We start from the raw sequence: 23,225 nt of genomic DNA on the forward strand, positions 1-23,225 counted from the left end.
ATGGGGTAATGATGTTCCCGAACTACAACGAAGGGGTGGAATCTGCTATTCACTATTATCCACATGGATGGGGTGGGAGAACACAGGGGAAAAACAGTGGAAAATCCCGTTGCTTCTTTGTGAAGCTCTACGTAGAAAGCCAATGCCGTGGGGTCTGGATAGAGGGCTTTGTTGAACACAGGTAACAAGAGGAGGGGATGAATGACCAACATGAGGCTATGGGACCACGTAGGCGTCAATAAACATCAAGTGGGCAGGGGTGACTGCAAAGCTGGCTGCCTGGGCTGACAGGTTCTTGAGTTGTGGTCAAGGGGCCTGCGGCCAAGACGAACTGAAAATCCATTTCTACCAATGCGTTACTTTTTCCAAGCTGGGAAAGGTCTCCCCCGTGGCGCCACCCCCGCGTTTCATTCCATCTGTCAGCCAAACGGTTATATTGGCCAGGGGAGGCACAAGCATATCTTTCACGATTTCCTTCTAGGTTTGCAAAAAGTGGAAAAAGTTATTCCTGTACCAGATCCTTAGCGCTGCTCCACTGGTGGCCAAAAGGGTGCTGCTGGGAATGTTCTGAAGGTTCTGTCTAAAGTAATAAAGTTGCTGCAGTTTAGATTCCTGAACCCACAAACGTGGCTTCCTTAAACCGTGGGCCCTCGACTGTTCTCTTCAGCTTGATTACCACTGCGGTGCAGGGAGACTTATAAAAGGAAGGGAGTCTAAGAACTCCATCAGAGCAAATTTTCACTTACACTGTTCTGGAGTTGCTAAGTGGCAGAGACCCTGTGGCAGAGATGTGGTGCCCACAGAGGATGAGTCAACCAGGGCTTGATTAGTTGTGATGAAAGGAAATGATTTTTTATTTTTTGAGGTTGTGAAAATGTCCAGAACAAGCAGCAATGGCATTCTGAAATATTTTTTTAAAGTAGCAACTACAATCTGGCAATTTTCTCATTAGTAGGAGCTAACTCACTTTGTCGTTCTGCGTGCGCACCTGTTACCTACACACTCTTGCTCTGACAGCTTACCCGGGCCCCAAGCTGGTACATATCCTGAATCAGAGTTACTTATGTCTGATATCAGGCATCTTCAAATGTCGTAAGTGTGCGTATATGTATGCATGCGTTTCCACGCGTGTGTGTGAATTTTGATAGAATGAGCTTAATGGGGGGCTGAAACTCAATGGTGAACTTCTGAGTAATACTGTAGTTTTCTTGCTCTGTGTTAACGATCTATTGAAAGAAAATCTGAAAATAAAATGGACACATCGTGGTCCGGTCAATATTGGTGGGCCATCCTGGGAGAGGGATCTCCACACAAAGCTGTGCTCTGAAGGGATGTTGCTCTTTCACTATCAAATTGGGGGGGGGGGGTGGAATGCTTCCCCCTAAAATAGGAACAAGAGACGTAGGAAGGAGAGATCCTAGCCACTCCCACACAGGAAATCTGACCCCAAATAAACAGCACGATGCTGGCCTAGAGGCTGATCTCAATAACCAACCTACAGCATCCTAACGCCATTACAGCACCTTGGGCCAAGTGTACCAATTAGAAGCCATGAATGAAAAACGGAAGGTTTAGCTGAAGGGGTAAAAATACAAAGTTTTGTGAAATGAAACGCTACCTGTTGAAATGCCAACTGATTCTCTAACTTCCTAACAGATTCCCTGAATAAGCCTCGCACCTTCTTCACGGCCCAGAGCACATGTGCTTTCATACTTTAAGCCGAGAGTCATGGAGAAGGAGCGGAGGAAGCTGTGTGGGGCGGTGGGGAGGAGGCTGTGTGTTGAAGTGCCCGCTGAACACTGCCGTGGGAGAGGAGGACACTTACCCTGATGGCCATCTCTCTCTCTACAATGCTGTCTTCCAGGGAGAACATCTCGGACACCGGTCTCTCCTTCACAGGCTCTTTCTTGACCCGCTCCTTCACGCTTGTCAGGTCGGGTTCGGAGATGGACGGACCGAGGGAAGGCCCAGCCACGGCCAGCTGATCGGCTCGGGAAACACTGATGGCCTTGGCCGGCCCGTGCCTCAGGACCCTAGCCCTGGCGGCGGCAGGAGGCAGGCTGACCTGGTCTTGCCTCAGGGCCCCGTTGCTAACGCTCTTCCTCGGGCCAGGGTATTCGGGCGGGGGCTTGTTTGGGATTCGGGCCAAGGCTGCCTGTAGCTGGGCACTGTACCCCATCTTCTCCCGGAGCATGGGGATCTGGGGCACCGACCCTGGGGCCTCCTCCTCCTCCTCCTCACTCTCGCTGCTGTGGATCAGCATGGTGGCATCCGAGAGAGTCTTCTTGTGGTGGTAATGGGGAAGCTGGTGAGCCTCGTGACTCCCCGGCACCTCCTCGGGCGGCCCCTGCTCCCGGAGTGTGTTTCGGCGCGCCATGGGGATGTTGAGCGATTTCAAGGTCATGGCCTCCATGCCCCGCACCATGCTGCTCATCACCTCCAGGCTGTGGCGCTTATTCGCCGTGCCATGGTGCTTGGTGGCCGTGAGGGGCTCGCTCACCTCCTGGAGAGATTGGTGCACCACTGGGGAGCTGTCTTCTTGGAAGGTCTTCACCGAGAGCTGCACCTTGCGGGTCACCAGGTCGGGGCTACTGCCGCTGACGTACCTGTGACGGTGGCTGGCGAGGTCTGGGGTGCTGGTGGCGGGGCGCGGCCGTGGGTAGGGGGGCGGCGGCCTGAAGAGATAGTTTTTGAGCATATGGGCCGCGTTGTAGTTCTGGGTGCCTTGGAGCTGCATATTGGCCAGCTCTGGGGTGCTCACCGTGTGGGAGATGGAGCTTGCCCCCGGCTTGCTCGGCACCATGTTATTCTTTGGGTTCATGTGGTCAGACGGGCTGACGAGTTTGTTACCGTAGCCTCCCTGCGGCCCATAAGGGACAGCGTAGGGGGGCCTCTCCCGCATCTCGGGCTGGCTGTACACCAGATCCTCTGGCTGGTTGTAGGCATGCGTGTTGATGATGCTGAGGTTCCGCAGAGACTGGCTCTGGCTGTCGGCGTGCACGGTCCCCCTCTTCATCTGCCGCATGACCGTCTCATAATCGGGGGTCGGCCGGTAGGATGGCACAATGATGGCGCTATGCCGGTGGCTAGGGATGTAGTCAGCCCGCATGATGTCACTCCCGGGGATACTGAGGTTGGAGGACACAGGAGAAGCCTGGATGAAACTCTGGGAGCAGTTGAGGGAGTTGACGCTGTGAACGCTACACACGCTGCCATTGGTGACGGTGCCATTTAAATAATTTAAGTCCAGGCTGTTGTGGGAATTGCAGTACAAGGCTTCTTCATTCCCATGGAAGATGCTGTCTACAAGAAATCAAACAAAGGCCCATGAACGTCCACATCACCCTGCTTCAACTAAGTTCATCCTCACACTCCTGGGTGTGACTTTCAGAGGTCATTAAAAGTGAAATCCTGTGGTCTCCACCCACGTATTCCATGGAAAAACTAATAACTCTCGGGTGATACACCAACATACAGAAAGAACACTTGAAAGCATACTAAAAAGAGAAAGTGAATCTAATCAAAGAAAGCTAGGCACGTTTGGAATAGTTATCACCTGGGGAAGTTCTCCATTTTGCCAGAGCTCTGAAATCAGGCACAAACAATGGCCCTCATGTTGGGTAAACCTGTCTTCTTGTCCAGGGCCCAGCAACGGGACCGGCTATTTGGGCCAGGAAGTCAAGAGCTTTAACAGGACGATGCATCTGAAGTTACCGATACCTGGAGCTTATGTTCCGGACAGCAATGGAAAAGGTCCCCTTCCCCGAGGAACTCCTGAGCGTTCGTAAAGACACAAGACAAATGATGCAGTCAAGGTGTCAGCACGCATGGCTAGTTGGTTCTGATCAGCAACCGATGGAGGGCAAAATCAGAACCAGGAGTTCTTTTGGCCACTGCCTACAACTCTCCTCTAGAATTGGCTTCATCACTGAGGTCATTTGACATTAAAATTAATAGTGGTTTAAGGAGGGTCCTAAAGAGGTAAAACGTAGATGGCTAAAGTCAGGCCCATACTAGGTGTCCGTGGTTTCTTTAACACACACATACACGTGTACACACACACACACACACACACACCCTAGGAAGGTTGCCTAGGAAGGCAACCTCTTGCCGAAACACTTTCTGATGAGCAAAGTTCATCATTTTCACACTCTGGATTTAAGCATGAGCAAAGGAGAGGAGGACAGGGCAGAAAGGCAAAAAATAAAACCAAAAACCACCAACCAGAAAAGGTGACTGAAAACGCTCAGTTGCCTGAGGAGGAGTGTGCTCACAGACCAGATGAGCTGAGATGGACAAGAAAAACTAGCAAAACCCAGGAACAAAGGTGTGCCACTTCTCCATCTCTATGGGCTCTGGGGCTTTCCCACAGAAGCAGGGTAACTTTGCTCGTCTGCTTATAAAAAGGAGTATTTGATTAAAGAGTCTTGACTATCTTGGTTTCCACACTCACACTCTGACAGGACAGAGGTTCAAAACAGCCAGCCTATGGTGACACAGAAATGCATTATCCGTTCAACATACTGCCAACACCCAAGTTTAGTAACATTCCTTTTCTGAGATGCAGTTAGTGTAATGACAAAGAGGGCACTGGCTCAAGAGTCATTTTTCACCTCAAAGCTCCTCCCATACCCTTTCTGCGCCCCACTTTCTTTTTCTATAAATGGCACTAGTAATAGTACCTCTCGTGTGGGTTTATTTTGAGGATTAAATGAAACAATATGTTGCAAGGGCTTAGCACGGTGCTTAGGGAGAGGAACTGCTCTATAAATGGTAATTGTTATTATTAGAACCATTATTCTTAGGACGGATTTTCTCACACTTTTGGCACGGGAGTGTTTGGGGAGAAAAAGAATAAAAAACAGATTCCATTTGCTCTGAGGCAAGAACAGGTGTCCGGAGAAATGGCAGGCAGCAGTTAAAAAGAGGAGTGGAGATTATTTGTGCCTTTCTTTTAAGTAAGCTGGACGCCTGTGTGCTCTGTGTGCTCAATACGGGTCACGAGGGTGAAGAGCATTCCGTGGGGCTTACTGTCCCTCTCTCTTCTCCAAGCCCACTCATCAGAGGGAGGAGACAAGGAACTTGCTCACTGCCTTCTCCCAACTCCCTCAGCAGCCAGTTCTGGGAAAGTTTTTCTCTCAGGGGCAAATGACACGCTATGCCTTTCACAAATCAAAGCCGCCGCCTGCTGCCATTCAGACAGACAATGACAAAGTTAAAACAAAAGTATCACTGTCATCTAAGAAATAAAAAAAACTTCTTCACCGCTGACAGGTACTCGACTTTTCGTCTCAAGAAGGGAAAATGACAAGCCACGGTTTACCTTGCGAAGTGTGTGTTTCCGAGTAGTGTTCACCACACTGGACGTGCATGGGAGGCAAGATGTACGGCTGCTGTCGGGGCTGAAACAGAAAAGACAGCACAGGTGGGAAGGCCGTGGCACAAATGGCCGTGGAATCTCACGGGGCACCAGCCCAAGCACACAACAGCCCATCATTCACCCGCGTCTGCAGGGAAGCACCCTGTGGCCTCTCTGCTGGTCCACCCTTGATTTGTCCCTCTTTGACTCATCTGTACCTCCATCTCATCATTAAGTCTAGGACTGGAGAAACAGAGGGAAATAAGGCAGCTGGTTCAAGGTGAGAAAGGTAAGGAAGCTGTAATTAACATTTAGTCTATTTCCTGATATGCTTGCAAAACTCCCAATGCCCTTTTAAAAGGAGTAATTCAGAACATGTAGATTTATTATATTCGACCTAAAGAATAATGACAATAAGGGGAAACTCGGTTTCATTCTAACCAAAATTGTCTGCACCTATGACCCTAGTTTACAGCACCACGTCAACCTCCAATAGGGACGGGGGTGGTGTTAAGCTGGGTTCGGTTGCAAATTTATATAAAAATCTGAATGGTGACCCGCGACAATATGTGTGTGGTTCTCAAGACCACTTATGGACCCCCCCATTGCAGAACCCAATGTGGACAGGTCTTGCAGCGAACCTAGTTCAACCATCTACTCTGCAGTGAAAAATCTTTTCCAAGAGACTCCTTAAAGATGGTTATTTAGACCCAACCTGAACAACTTCCTGCTGCAGACAAGAATAAAACTTTCAGAGGAAAAAAAAAAAAAAAAAGCGTAGATCAGTTCAATATTTGGTGAGCCAACAAAGGAAATATGATTAGTCACTAACGTGATCTACAGCAAACCACCGAGCCTCAGTACATCTCAGCTTCTTGCCAGTCAAATCAGACCTCTTCCCTCCCCTTATCACCAACAATATTTATGTTATTTAGATATTGGGATCCCCAGTGACAGCTTCTTTGAAGAAAAAGTTTTGATTCTAAAAAACAAAAATCTTTAAAAAACGTTAAGCCTGTAAACCACCAAACAGGATATATTCGATTATTTTGAAATTACTCTCATAGATGCTGGTCTAAATATTACTGCTTTAGGAGAATGGCTGAGATCAAGCCAAAAAAACCCAAAGCCAGCAGGGGTCACACTTTCTCAGTATCCGTCAATACTGGAAGAACACTTGCCATAATCTGAAGCTGGGCAGATAACTCATCTGCCATTTTGTCTGCCACAAATAATGCTTAAGCATCAAAAGGGCACATAAAGAAGGTAATAAAGATAAGGGATCCAAAAATAAACAAGTCAAGAAAGAAGAAATAAGGAATTGAAATTAATCTAAGAAAGGAGTTCATGGTACCAAAAAGAAGGTGCTGTATCAGCTTTTCTCAATATTCCCTTTGGCTGTTTCTCCCCCCCGCCCCCCTTTGGCTGGTTTATGAATTGCAATTTTAAAATATTTTCCTCTTCTTGGTAGTACGTAAGTCAACTCAATTTTTCCAGCGTAGGACAGCCAGTTTTGAGGCTTAAAACAAACAAACAAAAACAGTGGGAAGGGATTCATGTGAGGTAATAGAAATGCATAGTAAGGTAAAGTTGGCTCACTGCCTTCTCTTGCTCTTAAAAATCCAATTTTTTGGAATTGAAAAAAATCTAATAAGCAAGTGACTGTTTATGAGTTGGCATAAGTGTACAGCAAAGGATAATAACAGCTAATCCTCCAAATACCATTTCGGGATATTATTTATTCCATCTCTTTGTATTATATATATAATATTGTGTTACGTTATATATAGTGCATATTATTCTATCTTTCCAGACCTGCTAATATAGAAACAAGTGAGACGCCATAATATAGGCAGCAGAAGGGCAAGAGAAAAATAGCAGTCCTGGTTCTCAGCAAGGAAGCCAAAAAGAGACAATATCACTCATCCCAGGGAACTCCTGGTAATATGGTTTTGCCCTAAAGGGTAGAAGAAAGGGAGGAGCCTTGAACTTGGCTTCCTGCAGATTGTCTTCACCCAGATAAAATACGAAAACCTCTTTATCTTCTCCAGATAATTAGGATGAGATCAAATCACAAGACAGCTTTAAAATACTTGGCCTCCATGGTGTTTCATGGACATAAGTGAAAAATCATCTCCCTAATGAAGACATGTGGAGTCTAAAAAAAAAATAATATTCACAAAGGAGAAGTATAAAGAAACCAGTGCCATGAACAAATCTATCAATGCCACAAGGGAAAAGCCCAAAGTGACCCTCTGGACCTCCAAGGCAAGGGCCACTTGTGAGATACTATGCATGACATCGAGATTAATAATATTCATGTTGGGTACTCAGGAATGTGATGACATAACGGTTCAACTCTAGAATTCTAAGAGTTCATTGTCTATGCATTTTCCAGACAAAAAAAAAAAATTCCTCAAAACTCTCCTTCGGAAAGACAAGTTAAAGATGTGCTATAGGGTATACACTGTGTATGAGGAAAAATTCAATTTTATTCTCCTATCAACTCGAAGGAAATGGTCACCTAGAAAATTTTAAAGGTCACATGTTTAAAGGTCACTTTTCTGCATCTTTCTATGATATTATCCTAAAGTAGTCCTCAAAATAAAACACAGCCTAAGAACAGTTGTATTGAAATTAGAGTTGTGTTTCCTTATTCAGAAGAGGAAAAATTTTTTATTTAATGTTTTTATTTATTTTTGAGACAGAGGGAGACACAGCATGAGCAGGGGAGGGGCAGAGAGGGAGGGAGACACAGAATCTGAAGCAGGATCCAGGCTCCGAGCTATCAGCACAGAGCCCAGCGTGGGGCTTGAACTCACGGACTGTGAGATCATGACCTGAGCTGAAGTCGGATGCTTAACCGACTGAGCCACCCAGGCGCCCCAAGAGGAGAAATTTTTTAAAAAATGAAAAAAGCTAACGTTAGATTAGATAGAAAAGTAGATCAATTCAGTAAATCGATTTTGTTGGTCTTAAAATTAGAAGATATATAATTAATCTTCCCCACCAAATACCCTAACTTGAAACCATCGACTAAACTCGTTCAATTTGGGTTCATTCAAAAAGCATTTTCTGACTAGTTTATCAAGATCTATCTATGGTGGCAAATACAAAAGAATTTGTAGAGCTTATAACCAAAGACATGTGCATGTAACAACCAGAAACAGTGATAAAACCACAGATGAGCAAATGGACAAAAACACACACCATAGGTCATATGCTGAACAAACACGGTCTCATCAGCCTTAAGACTTATTCTTCAGGGGTGAACCTTGAGCCATACTTCAAGAAGTGATGGCCTTGGATGGGCACATGGATGTCCCACGTGATGGGGCACAAATGGGACATGAATGTTCATCACACCTGCTTGGCTGACTGATGCTCTTCTGTGTTTTCATCAGATCTCACCTGGTCATGATGCCCTACTCATGTTTCCTTTCAATTGAGCAACAAAAGGACATTCCATCCCCAACAGTCAGACCATTTGATTACTGAAGACTTTATACATACCAGAGAGGATCGGCTCCAGGTGGGTTGGCGTCGGATGGGGGGTGGAGAATTTGATTGTCTACAGGAAAAGTTAAAGAAATGAGAAGAGTCATTTTATTTATCAGACATAAGATGATCAGACGGACCAACAAGAGAGGGGGAAAAGGCGGGGCGGGGTGGGGTGGGGGTGGAACAGACAAGAGAGCTAAATAATAAGGCACGCCTGGGTGGCTCAGGTGGTTGAGCGTCGGACTTTGGCTCAGGTCATGATCTCACGGTCCGTGAGTTCGAACCTCACGTCGGGCTCTGTGCTGACAGCTTAGAGCCTGGAGCCTGCTTCAGATTCTGTGTCTCCCTCTCTCTCTGACCCTCCTCCGTTCATCTCTCTCGGTCTCAAAAATAAATAAACATTTAAAAAAAAGAGACAGAGCGCTAAGTAATTTATGGCAAAATGTAAACATTTATTTCTGAATGGAGAGGCTATGAAAAATGTTGATTTCCTTTTTTATTCTCTTATTTTCAAAATGTTTGGAGCACATGATCCTTAGATATTAAATTTTACAGAAGAATGAGGCTTATTTCCAAAAAATATTATGAGGGAAATAAGCAACACTGAAAAATATCACTATTATTACATGGGTTTTTTAAAAATTGTATTCTTTGTATCTTTGTCTATGTGTAAAATCTTTAATAAAGAAAAACAGCAAGAAGAAAAAATATTTTTTAAATGTGCCAGTCAAATGGAATCCAAAACAGATTAAATATGTTTGAGTAAGACCATACAAAAATCTTTTTGAATTAAGATAATACTGATTATAAGTAGTAATCTAATCAGATCCTTTCCAGACTGAGAATCAACGTGAATTTTTTTTAACGTAGGGATAAAAATGTGTGGGAGCTAAGAGTATTAAGAAATTCTTGAGCACTGGGGCGCCTGGGTGGCTCAGTCGGTTAAGTGTCCGACTTCAGCTCAGGTCACGATCTCACGGTCCGTGAGTTCGAGCCCCGCATCGGGCTCTGGGCTGATGGCTCAGAGCCTGGAGCCTGCTTCCGATTCTGTGTCTCCCTCTCTCTCTGCCCCTCCCCCATTTATGCTCTGTCTCTCTCTGTCTCAAAAATAAATAAAAACGTTAAAAAAAAAAAAATTCTTGAGCACTGAAATCAAAGGTGTCTTTGAGAAATGGGTCTCAAAGTCCAGACTGACATCTTCCCTAGTCTTCAGTGAACTCATACATAGACAAAAACAAACAAAAAAACCCAGGACATGTAGAATTTTCCATCAAGCTAGAATTCTTCACTTTAAAGCATTCTCCTTTGTCTGATAGTTCATCTTTCCTACCTTTTTAGTGATAAAACACCTTTTCTTTCTTTCATGAGGTGTGGAAACAGTAACGTTGGATTTTTTTTTTTTTTAACAACTGGCCAAATATAGTATTATTAGACTTAGGTTAAACACCCTTCCCACTCCCTGCAATTTTTCTTCTCAAGTCAAGAAATATGGGAAGCACTCTTTGGAGCTCTATGAAATGAAATGAAAATCAATGATAGTCTTTTAGCAGTCAGGGTGTGCAGACCTCTGGAGAAAGATGCTGTTAAGATAATGCTAGTTTCCTAAAACTACAGGGGGTTTATCCCAGGCCTTAATGCAGTCTGTGCTGAGATCCTGAAACTATACACAGAATTTACTGTGTGTATGGAGTGTGTGTGTGTGTGTGTGTGTGTACATCTTAGAGAGTCCAAATAAGAGGTTAGGAACCTCCTCTACCTGGTGAGGAGAAAAGAATGGTTATTACAGAAGTAGAAAGGAAAACACCATTTCCTCAGTTTTCAGGCTAACGTGGGACGCTCACTAGTATTCGGAGACCGCCAAAGAAATCAAAATACTCTGCAAATTTTACAGTAAACTCCCTTGCTGAGAAATGGTCCAACCAGAAGACCACAGTGAAATTCACTGCATAAAACAGTCAGATTTTAATTCGCCCTCCAGAAGCCAACCATAGAGTCAAAGACCCCCCCGCAGATCAAAGGCCGCCGCAGCGCAGAAGTGCACAGAAGTGATCTACGGGGAGTCTGTTCAAAAGAACGCCACGTGCGTGTGCGTGCGCGTGTGCATGCCCGTACAGTGATGGCTGTTTGACTTGCCGCTCCCTGATCACTGCCCTTCCGATTTACATTTGCAAACTTTGCTGGCGGACCTGATACCATCAACGATCCTTTCAGACTCCGACAGTGACCAATTGCAAAGACCGGTTTGAAAGAGCCTCCATCGTGTAGAGAAGAAAGTCTGTCAGGACCTGAGGCTCCAGTTCTAAAGCAGCCGCAATTTTCAGCAGGAACTGCTCTGGGACAATACTCTCGCACTCTTGGATGTGTCCACTGGGGGAATGGAAAAGCAGTTCCTCTCTTGCATTTATATCCCCGAATTCTTTGAAACACAATTAAGCACCTAGGGCGCCCCAACTGCCGAACGTCCTCTGCTGAGGAACATCTTTTGAAGGCAACCAAAATAAAGGCAATGATAGCGTGAGCCCCAGCTACTCTACATCCAAGGTCAGGTCACATTTAAGTTCCCATATCAGACTCCCTTTATCGTCTTTATTTCCAAATTAAATTGAAAAAACACACATGGATTCGTGACGTCTATTAGTGTATTCCAAGTCTTCCTCTAATTACCCTGGCCTCTCATTTACAGGCAGATGACATGACCCAGGAGCACACGCGGGGTTAGCCAACTGTGTAAGAGAAACAGGGCTGAGGATGACAGAACCTTCTTTTCTTTCAAGTTGGCTTGCTACTCCGTGACACACTTCTGAACATACCCCGCATCTGACACGAAGGGGCACCCTGGCAAATTGGGAACCGCTCAGCTCCTCCGAACTCCTCACAGAGGATGGAAAGGCACTAATGTGGGCCAACCCGTCCAGGTAGTCAAGCACTCACAGTCAATTTGTGAGTTATTTTCCCTCCAGGCGCACGCGCTGTGCCAGACGGCCTTCGTCATTAAAGTTCTTTCCCTCCTGCCTGGTCAGCTTCCACGAGGAAGGAGGGAAAAGAGCGAATGGCAAACGCCATCTACGACATCCCTAAAGCACATGGATTTAATCCGACCAGGCCTTCCAGTGAGAAGGTGGACAGACGGCTTACTTACTCAGTGCAGATTTTGTTTTGTTTGTAAAACTTGTGCCGCGTAGCAAACAACCGAGAGATGTACTTGGCATTTTCAAGATCGTCCTTGGAAAAGAAGAGGCAGAGAAAAAAAAAACAAAAAACATGTATTTGATTATAAACGCGTCTCCCTAGGATTCTCCCGAACAGGGCCACATTCCTTCGTATCGTCAGGCCACACACAAAATAGCCCCCCCGAGCAGCAAACCGGTGTGCTGAAATTCTGCAGCAAGCTGGGCTAGGAAGCCCACCCAAGGATGGCAGGCAATCTGTTAAAGAATCTTCCATACTCAGGGCACTGGGCTTACACCCTGGGCTGGCATATCTTCACACAATTCCAAACCAGATGCTTTAAAAATAAGTAAGTGGATCAAGACAGAGCATGGAATGAACACCAAGCATCACTGAGAGGCAGTGAGGTGCACGAACAGCCCTGGCTCTCAAGGGGGCCCTCAACAGAAGGAAGATCACTCAGGTTACTTCAGATTAGGCTTGGGCTGTGCGGCTGGGGGGAGAAAATCCAGGTCCGCCAGCAAAAGAAAATGCTGTGCAATATAATCGGGGGGTTACTGGATGTGGGCTGTAACTCGAGCGCGGAGGAACGCAGCACGCCAGACAATGGGATCCACCCCAAACACAGCAGGTGGAGGAACCGAAATCCCCGAGTCCAAACTCGGCTTGGAGACCTGGCGTTCTGAACGGGAAATCACCACCACTACCCGGAAATGAGTGATGACAGCACTGGGCGAGAGGTGGACGGTTACGGGCTCAGTAGAACATTTATTCTCTCACGACGCAGAGAGCAAAGAAGGGATGTGGTGAGTTGAGAGGTCACACGGCAAGCTGTCTGTCGGACCCTGCCCCCATCTTTCCATTTTGCTTACCGTGTGAAAGAGGGCCGTCTCTTCTTTGTTGATGAGCTCCACCAGAATAGTCGACTTGTTGTGTGTGATATTCCCGATGTCATTCCACCTGGTCACAAGAAAAACAACTGGGTTTGCCAGGCAGGTTCCATGCAGTTATGAATCAGCACAGGAGGGTCATCACTGCTGGTGAGTCTCATTTTACAAATTACGATTTAACTACAGTTTTAAAAGCTAAATGTGCCTTCTCTCCAAGCAAAAAAGTAAAGAAAACACACCCCGGGTCAAACTTAAATAGCTAAGGAAACCATATAACGTAAATCTGGATACTGCTGTTCATAAGGTGTACTTTCCTTTATGACTAGTTATGAGGAAAACGTTCAAGGAACGTCTGCCTTGTTTTTCACATTTCCAAAGTGCAAAGCATATGGAGGAGCATATTATTTCAAAGTCACGTGTTTCCAGGAATCTAGGCCAAAGAATCCATATAGATTCTGTGTTGCAGCGTAGGCTACAGACTGATTATGCCACCAAGAGAAAGTGCCCGGGAAGGTAAGCTGTAGTTTCCCATTCTGCCTGGAGTCAGTTTGTAGCCGCCTCTTACTACTGTCTACCTTCACTCTGTGCCCCGATCTACAATTCCCTCTTCAGGCCAACCTTCACTGCCCTATCCTCTGCCTAGATGATTCCTTAAAGACTTAGCTCAGAAGTCACCTTCTCGCTTTCTCGTCCCGACAGCACGCATGCGTATAGTCCCCTATCGGTCACCACGTGGTATTACAACTGTTGACCTCTGTGACTAGATCCCAAACTAAGCCAGACTAGCCCTAAGACGCCATGCCTAGAGATTCTGCTGTCTTCGTGTCTGTATTCCAAGCACGGAGCCAAGCACCCGGCATTCAACATGCAATGGATGTTGGCTAAGAGAATTAAAAGTAGTAATATTGCCTCCCATCTGTATAGAGTACGGTTCCTTTATCAACTCTCTAAGGTAGACAAGGCAGCTATTTTTGTTCCTCCTTTAGAGATGAGACAATTGAGGCACAAACGAGTACAGGACTTAGCCACGTCCACTCTGCTCACTGGGGATGCACGAGTTCCATACTGGGGCTTACGGGCATTCCTCCAGTCACCTTTCCATTATTCCAGGACCAACTGTGTTTACGTACATCTGCTGGGGCCATACTCTCTACAGGTGATCAGTAGAGCTGTCGGTTGACTTACAATTCCAAGAGATTACATCTACACGACCCAGAGCTACAGGCTCCTCAATGAAGGTCTCTAGAGATAAGAGATATTTGGTTTCCTCAGGCTCCATTCCTTCAAACCGACTGCCAAAACTCTGGATCCACTCCTCCTCCATGATGCGACTTCCCCTAGGGGCATCATTACCATGACACCATGGCAGACCATGGCAGAAGTAAATTCCCAGCCTGTAGGGGTTTTGAGATAAGGACTGGAGGAAGAAGTCCGGAAGCAGTTCCTAAGGAACCGAACCAAGCCTATGAGTGGCTTACCATCAGCAGAGTTTCAAACTGCTATTTTCTTCTATCTGACCTCCACAACTGAAACGTAAGACTTGTCTACTTCTCCAGGCTCAAGGAGAAAATGAAGCATTGATTCAGCTATGAAGAACTGTGTGGGACAAAATGCCCGAACAGCTTTAAATGGGCATAAAAATTCATAGTTATATCGCTGCCTACTTTATGCATGTTGCTGGAACAATTTGTAACTTATTGTACGTGTATGGAGTTGACTGAATATGTCCAAAAGTCAAAAAGTTTATTCTGCAGCCACCAAGATCTTCCCCCTACTCCTGTTTCAATAATGTCCCCTTTCACAGAGCAAGAAAAAAATAAATGAACAAAAATAATGGCAGGGTGGGGACCTAGCGGCAGAGGGGGGCGGGGCTTGGGGGGAAGCCAATTGGGAAGCTTTTGGTGGGAAAATACTTGCAAAATGACCCAGATCAACTGCTGATCCAGAGAGTACACAGCTGGGCAAGATCCACGCCCAGAAGGTGGACTTTGCTTTGACTCTAAGAGCTGTCTTTGATGATCTGGCCTAGGTGCACAGCTATGCCTACCAGATGCATGTCCAAGAAAGCTCGTCTTCCAGTAAATAACTGGCCACACTGCCCTTGTAAATGAAAGCAAGGATGCAGCTTTTGAGATCACTGACACTACGGTAGCAACTACGGATGCCAACACGAGCAAGCTCCCGGACACGTGACCCGAGGAGACACTGGTCTCTCACGTTAAACGGAGAAGAGGGCTTAAAATGCAAAATAATGAGAGGTGCCTAGGTGGCTCAGTCGGTGAAGCATCCAACTTCGGCTCAGGTCATGATGTAGCGGTTCATGAGTTTGAGCCCCATGTCGGGCTCTGCACTGACAGCTCAGAGCCTGGAGCCGCCTTTGGATTCTGTGTCTCCCTCTCTCTCTCTCTGCCCCTTCCCTGCTTGCACTCTCTCTAAAATAAATAAGCATTAGAAAAAGAATTCTAAAATGCAAAATGATGAAAAAGTACCAAATTCCTTTAATTCATAACAAATTCAATGCTTTTCAAAATGCACTTTCATAAATACATTATATTTTTAATATAAAAATCAGTCCTCCCTCTTCTAGCACATGTGGTTAGGCGGAGGGTGATGGAAAATGGGAAGAAGCCACTCTGGACTGAAGGACTGACTGGATGGCCTGCTTCCAACCAGACTCACAGAGTTTAGCTCCAGGTCTCTGGCTCCAGGGCACCTTTCCTGGACTCAGGTGAGAGTCCCCACCCCCAAACGGGCCTCCAGGAGAAGTGAGATGCATTTCTCCATTAGCGCTCGAATCGCACAGAGGGCTGATCTTCTCTGAATTGAGAAAAGCTCAATTCTGACCCACCATCTGGCTCTCAACTCGCTGCGATACCTGTCCTACTGAGCAGGGTTTTCGAGAGTCCCTCAAGGGGAAAAAGAAAAAAGGAAAAAGATATGAAGAAGACTACCTGTGTATCACTGCTTGTCTTCCAATTCTGTTTCTCACGAAAATGCCCATAAAGAAAATGCCCAGCTGCACACTGTTTCCATGATTGTCCTGCGTAAGATCAACAGAAGAGCGGCGTGATGAAACAGATCACCGGCGACCTGGCAGAACCGAGCACGTGGGCCGCAGCCCACCCGGGGGGGCCACACCCCGTTTCCTGCCCATAAATGAAAGAATCACAGACAGCATCCGGACGAAAGGCAACTTGGTCCTGAAGCGACTCACGCCGCTGCACAGCCTAGTGGACTATATACATATACATGCATCTTTTATCTGAATTTGTCACTACACGTTGCCTGTCCAAGAGAGATTTTTAGGATTGTCTCAGATTTGTGGGCACTTAAGATCTCATCTTTCACGAGCGTCTATTAGTACCTTTTTTACGTTTTTTCTAAATCAAAATTATACGTGTGTGTAGTTTGATTATGTATGCGTTTCATACACGTGTGATTATATAAGCCCGCAGTTTGAAGAACTGAGCATATTGTTTGCAGCCTCTTTAGAAGAAGCCAACAGCAGACTTGTTCCCACCATTTCCTCTCCCTACAGACATCAACTTCCCCTGCCTAATGCCCTAGTGTGTGTCTATTTGCATCCACTGTGCTTGGTGTTTCAATTTAGAGCCTCATGTCCCTCAGTCCTGGGATACTTTCTCGAATTACTAGCTTTGTTTCCTCTGTTCACTTCTGGAACTCCCATTATTCCAATGTTGGACATCCTGGGCTGGCCTTCTAATTTTATCTCCCACCTCCCACGTTCTAAACTTCACTTTTTGGTGAGATTTTCTTAATTTTGTCTTGCAACCTATTACATTTTCCATTTCTGATATCACATTTTTAATTTCTGAGAGTTCTTCTTTCCTTTCTTTTTTTTTTCTTTTAAATTATTTTCTGAACATTCTCTTTTCAAAGCAATCTATCCCTTGAAAGATGTAATATAGTGGAGACTCATAGGATGGTATTTTGGGCGGCGAGTTCTTCACCCGGCAGAGTCTCTACGTCTTCCAGGCTGCTTCGTTTTCTTTGCGTTGGCCTCTGTCATTCCTGTAAGGACACCCTGTGGGGTGATGCTGGGCCACATATTCATGTTCCAGAGAGGGACGCTAAGTGCTGGCTGGGAGCTTCATGAGCACAGGAGGGGCGCGAGGACTACAGAGGTGTCGGGAAATCTGCTGGGCCCTGTGCTGAGGTAAGCCCAGATGACTTATCTTCAAGTCTGGTCTCCTGGTCCGGTCAGATGCTTCCAGCCTCCTGTCTGGGAGAGCCCAACCTGCTGCCGGCGTGCTTGGGAGCAGAGCAGGAACAAGGCTCACCATCCGGGGAATAAAGTGTCACAGCCCCCTGCTTTCCCTAGGGGATACCTTCTTTGTGGAGGGAGCAGAGAGGCGCGCATGACTAGACACGGGATGGAAGAGAAGGATGTCTACATTCCTCAGAACCCTTGATCCTGTTTAAGACACACAGACAACAGTGCCCCATCACAGGGACGTCTCTCCAGCTCGTGCAGCAAAGCGCACATTAGAACAGGGCTCTTCTAACAGGGACAGAGTGAGGTCAAGACAACGGCTGGATGCAAAGCAGAGACAGGGCTGGGAGAGGGTGGAGGGGGAAGGAAAGGAAGTGCCTCGGTTGTCAGGAGCAGTTACAAGGTAGGTGACATGCAGAAAAACACTTGTGAGAAAAGAAGCCAGGAGAAGTGGAGAGGCGAAGTGGAAAGAAAATCCTGCAGAAAGCCTTCCTGGGGCACTCTGCCAGTAGATCCATTGGTGCAGTGGGCCAGTAGGGGTGGGGGCACGGCAGGAGCAGTTCACCAGGGCCGAGCAATGGAGAAAACATAGGACCGAGGCCCAGACGCTGCATCGGTCAAACCTTAGGGGCTTGATATCCCACTCGGCTAAGGATCGAGGCTCCAGACATAAGCATCCTCTCTGTGTCCCCGTGCTCTGACAACGCAGGGAGCCACCGAGGCAGCGGCCCGCCTGTGTGTGTGGAGGCAGCAGGAGCGGACCTGTCAGGAAGTGGACTGGTACTCCTCCGGCCTTGAGAAACTTTGAAGAATTGCTCGTGGAAAAGCCCACACTACGTGGAAATGTTCTTCCCTAAAACATATCCATAGCAAGCCCGTGTACGTTACTTGGGGCTCCATCCCTACTCGGTCTGCCCCTGCACACTCTCCTGCCTGCCTTTTCACCTATCTCAGAGCTGATCACGGCACCGCCCCACTGGTCCTGCTGCCCCTCCCGTCATCCTTGTCTCCGGGGATGTCAGGTGGTCGGTAGGTGGCCACCTTAGTCATGAACAGACACGTGGGGAAACAGAAGACACCCAGCTAAGTCACACGCACAGGCAGTGAGTCAGCAGTGCCTGTCTGCCCACTCGGACCAAGGTAGACAGTACCTGCCTTGTGCTCTTCCCACAAAAGAATATACCAGAAAGTGCATCAGGGAACGGGCACAGTGGATTTCAACACTATCTCCACTGCTCTTGTTTCCCACAGCCCAGAATGACCAAAAACAACACGAGTAAATGAGCACAACGAAACCCCCGACTTCCTGGGACTGAGAAGTCAGTTTTCTGGAAGTGGAGAGAAGTTTACCCTGGTTTTTCAATGGCCCAGAATATCATGACTATATATGGGCTGCTGAAATGTAAGTGGGATGCAGATGGCTTCATAAGGCATTATTGCAAGGAAAATGGATTACAACCCTACGAAGGGCGGCCATTAGAGAAGCAAAAGAAAATTAAACAAATCTAAAAAAGAGCCATTTAGCCCTTTCCACAAGCTGCGGCCACCCTGCTCGTTCTACTTGATGCACATGGGCAGTTCTCATTAAGGCAAATTGCAAGCGTGCAGCAGAGGAGGAACAGAACACTTATAAAACAGCCAGCGGAGCCAGTTTAGAATGAAATGTTTGTGCTAAAATTGCACCATCTCCCAAATTGCAGAAATGTGCCAGTTGCTTTAGGTTTCTGACAAAACTCCGTCTTTCGCAGAGTGGGTCAGTAGAGAGAAGAAAACGAGTTTGGAGTACGGGCCCAACTCTATAAATGACCATGCACCGTGACCCCCCCTCCCCAACCACACCCACTTCAGGAGGTGGATCTGTTGCAAAGGATGTGATGTGCTGTAACAGTTTCCCAGGCACGGTTTCCAGAAAACACCTAAGGGGCTGGAAACCCACAATGGAGCCTCTATAGAACTCGAGAAAGAAAGTGTGCTTGCATACAGGAAATGTTTCACTCTGCCTCACAGGCGATGATCCCTGTATCAGCTCAAAGAGAGGAGAGAAGAAGCGAATAAAGAAAACTACTGGGTAGAGTCTTCATATTAATAGCTGCTTTCCTGTCGCAGAACTGGACGTGACCGCATACCTTCCCAGGGCTGGTGGATGGGCTGGTGTTTGTCTGGTACTCACTCAGACGGTTGTCTTACAAACAAGATATTCTGCCCAAGACCATGGAAAACTTCAAAGTCTCTTAGTTAAGAAGTGTTTGCTTTACCTAAAGTAAGCAGGACTCGCCATCTAATGCCATGTGGCGATAAGGAAGCCAGGTCGCTCTGGTCTGTTGCCTATCACTAGTTTTCCAACCACCTGAGCCATTCTGAGAAAGCTGAAGTGAGGACAGGCCAGGGTATGTTACCTTCACAGGGAAGATCTCCTGTCCAAATCCATCCAAACGTTCCACCTCGTTGATGTACATGAGCTCGGCTTCTGAGGGCAGGATTCCACTAAAACCGAAACAGTGTCAAAGGAAATGGTTAAGAGCAACAAAGGCAGTGGAAGATCCGACCCTCCTGATGGCAAATTCCAGAGCTGTGGTTTAGCTCCAGTTCTGGGAAGAGCAATCATCACCCAACTGTGAGGACGCGGTACATTACTAAGTAATTCATTAACATATTCCCTACCAGCCTTTACTCAACGGGGAAGAATCAGAGGAAGGTAAAGTATTTAATTAAGAGCCACAGCCCTATAAACACTAATTATTCCAGACATCCCTGTGAATAATGCTGCTTGCTAAAAAAAAAAAAAAAAAAAAAAAAAAAAGTTATTTTCTCCCACCTAGGAAAAAAAATCTCCACTGTTAAGAAACAAGGAAAAAGTTTATGAGGATGCTATTTTGGGAGCCAAGTGGCCAAAACGAGAGAGAGCTTAGGACCACTGCACAGGTCCTCTGAGGTCGGAAGGAAGGCTGCTCGTTTTCCACTGGTCCCAGAGAGCTCCACGTAGCCCTGATAACAAGTTTTCAGGGCCTCTTCTCCCTCTTGACCTTGACTTTCCCATCCAAAGCAGATCTTTTAGGTCTTCACTCTTAACTCAAGCAGCCCCAGTCTCCCCAGCTCTGGCAACAGAGTTTTCGGAAGGTCAGAGAGAAGGGTTCTCCTGGCTAACAGCTTCACATCTGTGTGGGCTTGCTGGTGTGGAAAGAAGAAAAGGAAAAAAGAAAGGGAGAGAAAGAAAAAAAAAAAAAGAACAGGAAAAAGGGGAGGCAGGGCAAGCACACAGTTTTTGAATCTATACGCGCGTCTGGGAACAGGGCTGAGCCACGTGCAGGATAGAGCACAGCCCGGGGTCGGGGGTGGGAGCCAAGCGCCTTGGCGGGCCCTACCTGTGGGCTTTGTGTTCTTGGGCTACCTTCTGGGTCAGCTCCTCCAGAACAGCCTCCTCCAGGGCCAAATCCTATCAAAACAGAAGCAGTTGAGGTCATTTGCTGTTTGTTAGGAACAAACCTTAGGAGCTCTGTTCTCCAGAAGGTTTTCCTGATTAGCCTCACTTCAGCCATCTCCCCTTTACTCCTTCAAATCGAAAGTTGTCCATTTTCGGGCTGACGGTCCGTTGTTACTTTTAGAACACGGCTCTCCACTATAACTTAGGTTCTCCACTTATAACTAACATGCCTCTTTCAAGGCATAGTTTGGGGAGCCACCTAAATTCTGGAGGGTATAGGAATAGCTCTTTTTTCATTTACCTTCTTCTTCTTTGTCTGCCTCCCAGACTCACTTTTATTGAAACTGCTTTGTCAGTACTTACGTATTTTTAACAATCGGGGTATGAATTTCCAGCCCATTATCCTTTCAAAAGCTGAGCCTAGCAAGGGGCTGTGCCTGGCCTTTTTGTCCACCACCACAATATCCGGGCACTAATTCAGAGCTACAGAAGGCAGAGAGGGCTCATTCAGATGTTACTTGACAGACCCTTGGGAGTAGAGGCCACGATGGCTATAGTAGGGAGTTCTATAAGCTAACGGTGTGTGGGAACCCGCTGGTGTCTCCAGCACCTAAATCCCAGGGCCCTGGGGCCTGTGGCTCCTGTGGCATTAGAGCCGATCGCACATACCTCTTCCCAACACCCCTCCGCTGACAGTGGGAATGTATCAGGGATTGTTACACGTTTACCAGCACAGAACTGTCTGGGATGGACGGTCTGAAGGAGTAATTCCAAGACAGGGAGACCAGAGCAACCAGTTCCTGAGATTCTGACAGCCGTGGTGATTCCAGAGCTCCCCGAATTCCTTGTGGTAGCCTGGGGAGGCTCAAGCCGAGGGCCAGCTGCCTCAGACCTTCCTAGGGGCCGGTTCCACACCATCTGCCCCAGGTCGATAAGCACCGACGAGGGCAGAGATACACGCGCCACTTCCCTCTGAGCTCCAGAAGGGGTGTCAGAAGGGCCTCTGAGCTACGTGTCCTGGTGAGGCCCTCTGAGACTCATCGTAGACACTGAGGGTGGAGGGCTGGGGGCTGAAGTTTGGCAGAAAACATCCCAAATGCCGATTCCCTGGATTCGAGAATACCATTTATACCAATATGGCCTCCAATTTAACAATTTTCTGTGGATGAAATCCCACCCCCAATAAAGGTACACCTCAAAACTGCAAGAAACATCCCATCTCAAATCAGGGAAACATGAAAAATCAGTATCTTTTAAATCCGGAAAATGAGGGTGTAAATGAGGTGCTGGAAATTGTATAGCCCTGCAGATGGTCACGAGAAACCTCAGAGAAGGTGCAGGCAGCTCTTATTTTCCGTGCATTAACTGATTAATTTGCTGTTTTCCTGTCTAGCCATCCACTGAAATGACTCAAGTCCACGACAGGGAATAAGCACCGTTTTTCGCCGGGGAACAGCAAAGATGCCGCGTGGCTTGCACACGGGAGCGATGGGCGTGCATCTGGGTATTGAGTGGTAGTCCTAACGCGGTACTAATTGTGAAAAGCTAATGAAAGGCATGTGGCCGTAGGAGAAAATAAAGAAAGGTAAGCGAAGATCAGGAAGTGCCCCATGAAACCTCAGCTTCCTACTTTGAAAGGAGAAAAGCCCAAAGGTGCGCCTCTGCTATCCCACTCCATTCAAGCGCCTCCATCTGCGTGTGGGGCCTCCCTGAGGTATGCGCCCTGCCACAGGGAAGGCGCGAGCGGCCCTGCGTGAATGAAAAATGGCAGAGTGCATGCCTGTACACAGCGGCACACCTGTGGAGTGCCCTGTGTACTTCGCTTTGTTCTTTGCTCTGCCTCAGAAATGCCATTTGACGAATTCGGTTGCTTTTGTAAGATCAAACAAGGCCATTCATCCCATCTTCCCTCCCCCACCAAAGGAATGTAGTCTTCTCTTTGAATTCTCCAGTGGAACCTCGCAGAAGGTTTACAACCTTCCATGGCTCCCCACTGCCTGCTCAATTAGGTCAACACCTGGGCCTGGCATTCAGACCACTCTTCGGCGTGACCCGGCCTTCCCTTCCCGGCCTCCTCTCTCAAAGGTTCAAGGCCTCAGGAAAACCCCTCTTCCTAACAGAATGCTTCTTGTCTCCTGACACACTCATGCTCAGCCTTCCTGGAAGAAACACCAGGGGCCCATCACACTGAGTGAAACGTCACCCTGTCCTTCAGCTTTCGTCTCAACTACCGTTCCCTTGACCGGGCTTCCATATTGCCCCATGCCGGATGTAGCAAGCCTTTCGTCTTCCACTCTGAGTGTGGCTCATACAGCCCTCCCCACGGCTGGCCTACTGTCTCTCTTACACAGTTATCCGGATGCTCATCTGACCCTTCCTCCTTCACCCTCTCTCTTCTTCATCACAGACAGGCCCCTAACGGCACCAGCTCTTCTCCACATCACTTACGGGCCTATCACGGGGCTCTTACATGATGCCCACTTATAAGCTCTCCATATGCAGTAAGTGATCAATAAATGCTTATTGAACTAAACTCAACAGGCAACTCAGTAGGCAACAAAGTTTCACGTTGTCAAACCGGAGTTTCTAATCACACAGAGCAGGTTAATGATCGTTTGCACCTTCTGCCTGTCCTCTGCTTACATTTCAAAA

General features: G+C 47.1%; 1 protein-coding gene across 3 annotated transcripts in view; it reads right to left on the bottom strand.

The window, feature by feature from the left end:
• PTPN14 (protein tyrosine phosphatase non-receptor type 14) overlaps positions 1–23,225 on the bottom strand; it is a 171,608-nt gene that overhangs the window by 20,102 nt on the left and 128,281 nt on the right. For all 3 annotated transcript variants that reach the window (XM_019428332.2, XM_019428341.2, XM_019428351.2), the window contains exons 6-13: positions 20,515–20,585; positions 19,549–19,636; positions 15,870–15,958; positions 12,901–12,988; positions 12,000–12,082; positions 8,873–8,930; positions 5,324–5,402; positions 1,826–3,303 (exon numbers count right to left, since the gene is read on the bottom strand). In XM_019428332.2, the coding sequence (XP_019283877.1) occupies positions 1,826–3,303; positions 5,324–5,402; positions 8,873–8,930; positions 12,000–12,082; positions 12,901–12,988; positions 15,870–15,958; positions 19,549–19,636; positions 20,515–20,585 (2,034 nt within the window). The remainder of the gene's footprint in view (positions 1–1,825; positions 3,304–5,323; positions 5,403–8,872; positions 8,931–11,999; positions 12,083–12,900; positions 12,989–15,869; positions 15,959–19,548; positions 19,637–20,514; positions 20,586–23,225) is intronic.

The sequence above is a fragment of the Panthera pardus genome, unplaced genomic scaffold (genome assembly GCF_024362965.1).
Source record: "Panthera pardus isolate Hobbes unplaced genomic scaffold, ASM2436296v1 HiC_scaffold_21, whole genome shotgun sequence".
Classification (NCBI taxonomy): domain Eukaryota; kingdom Metazoa; phylum Chordata; class Mammalia; order Carnivora; family Felidae; genus Panthera; species Panthera pardus.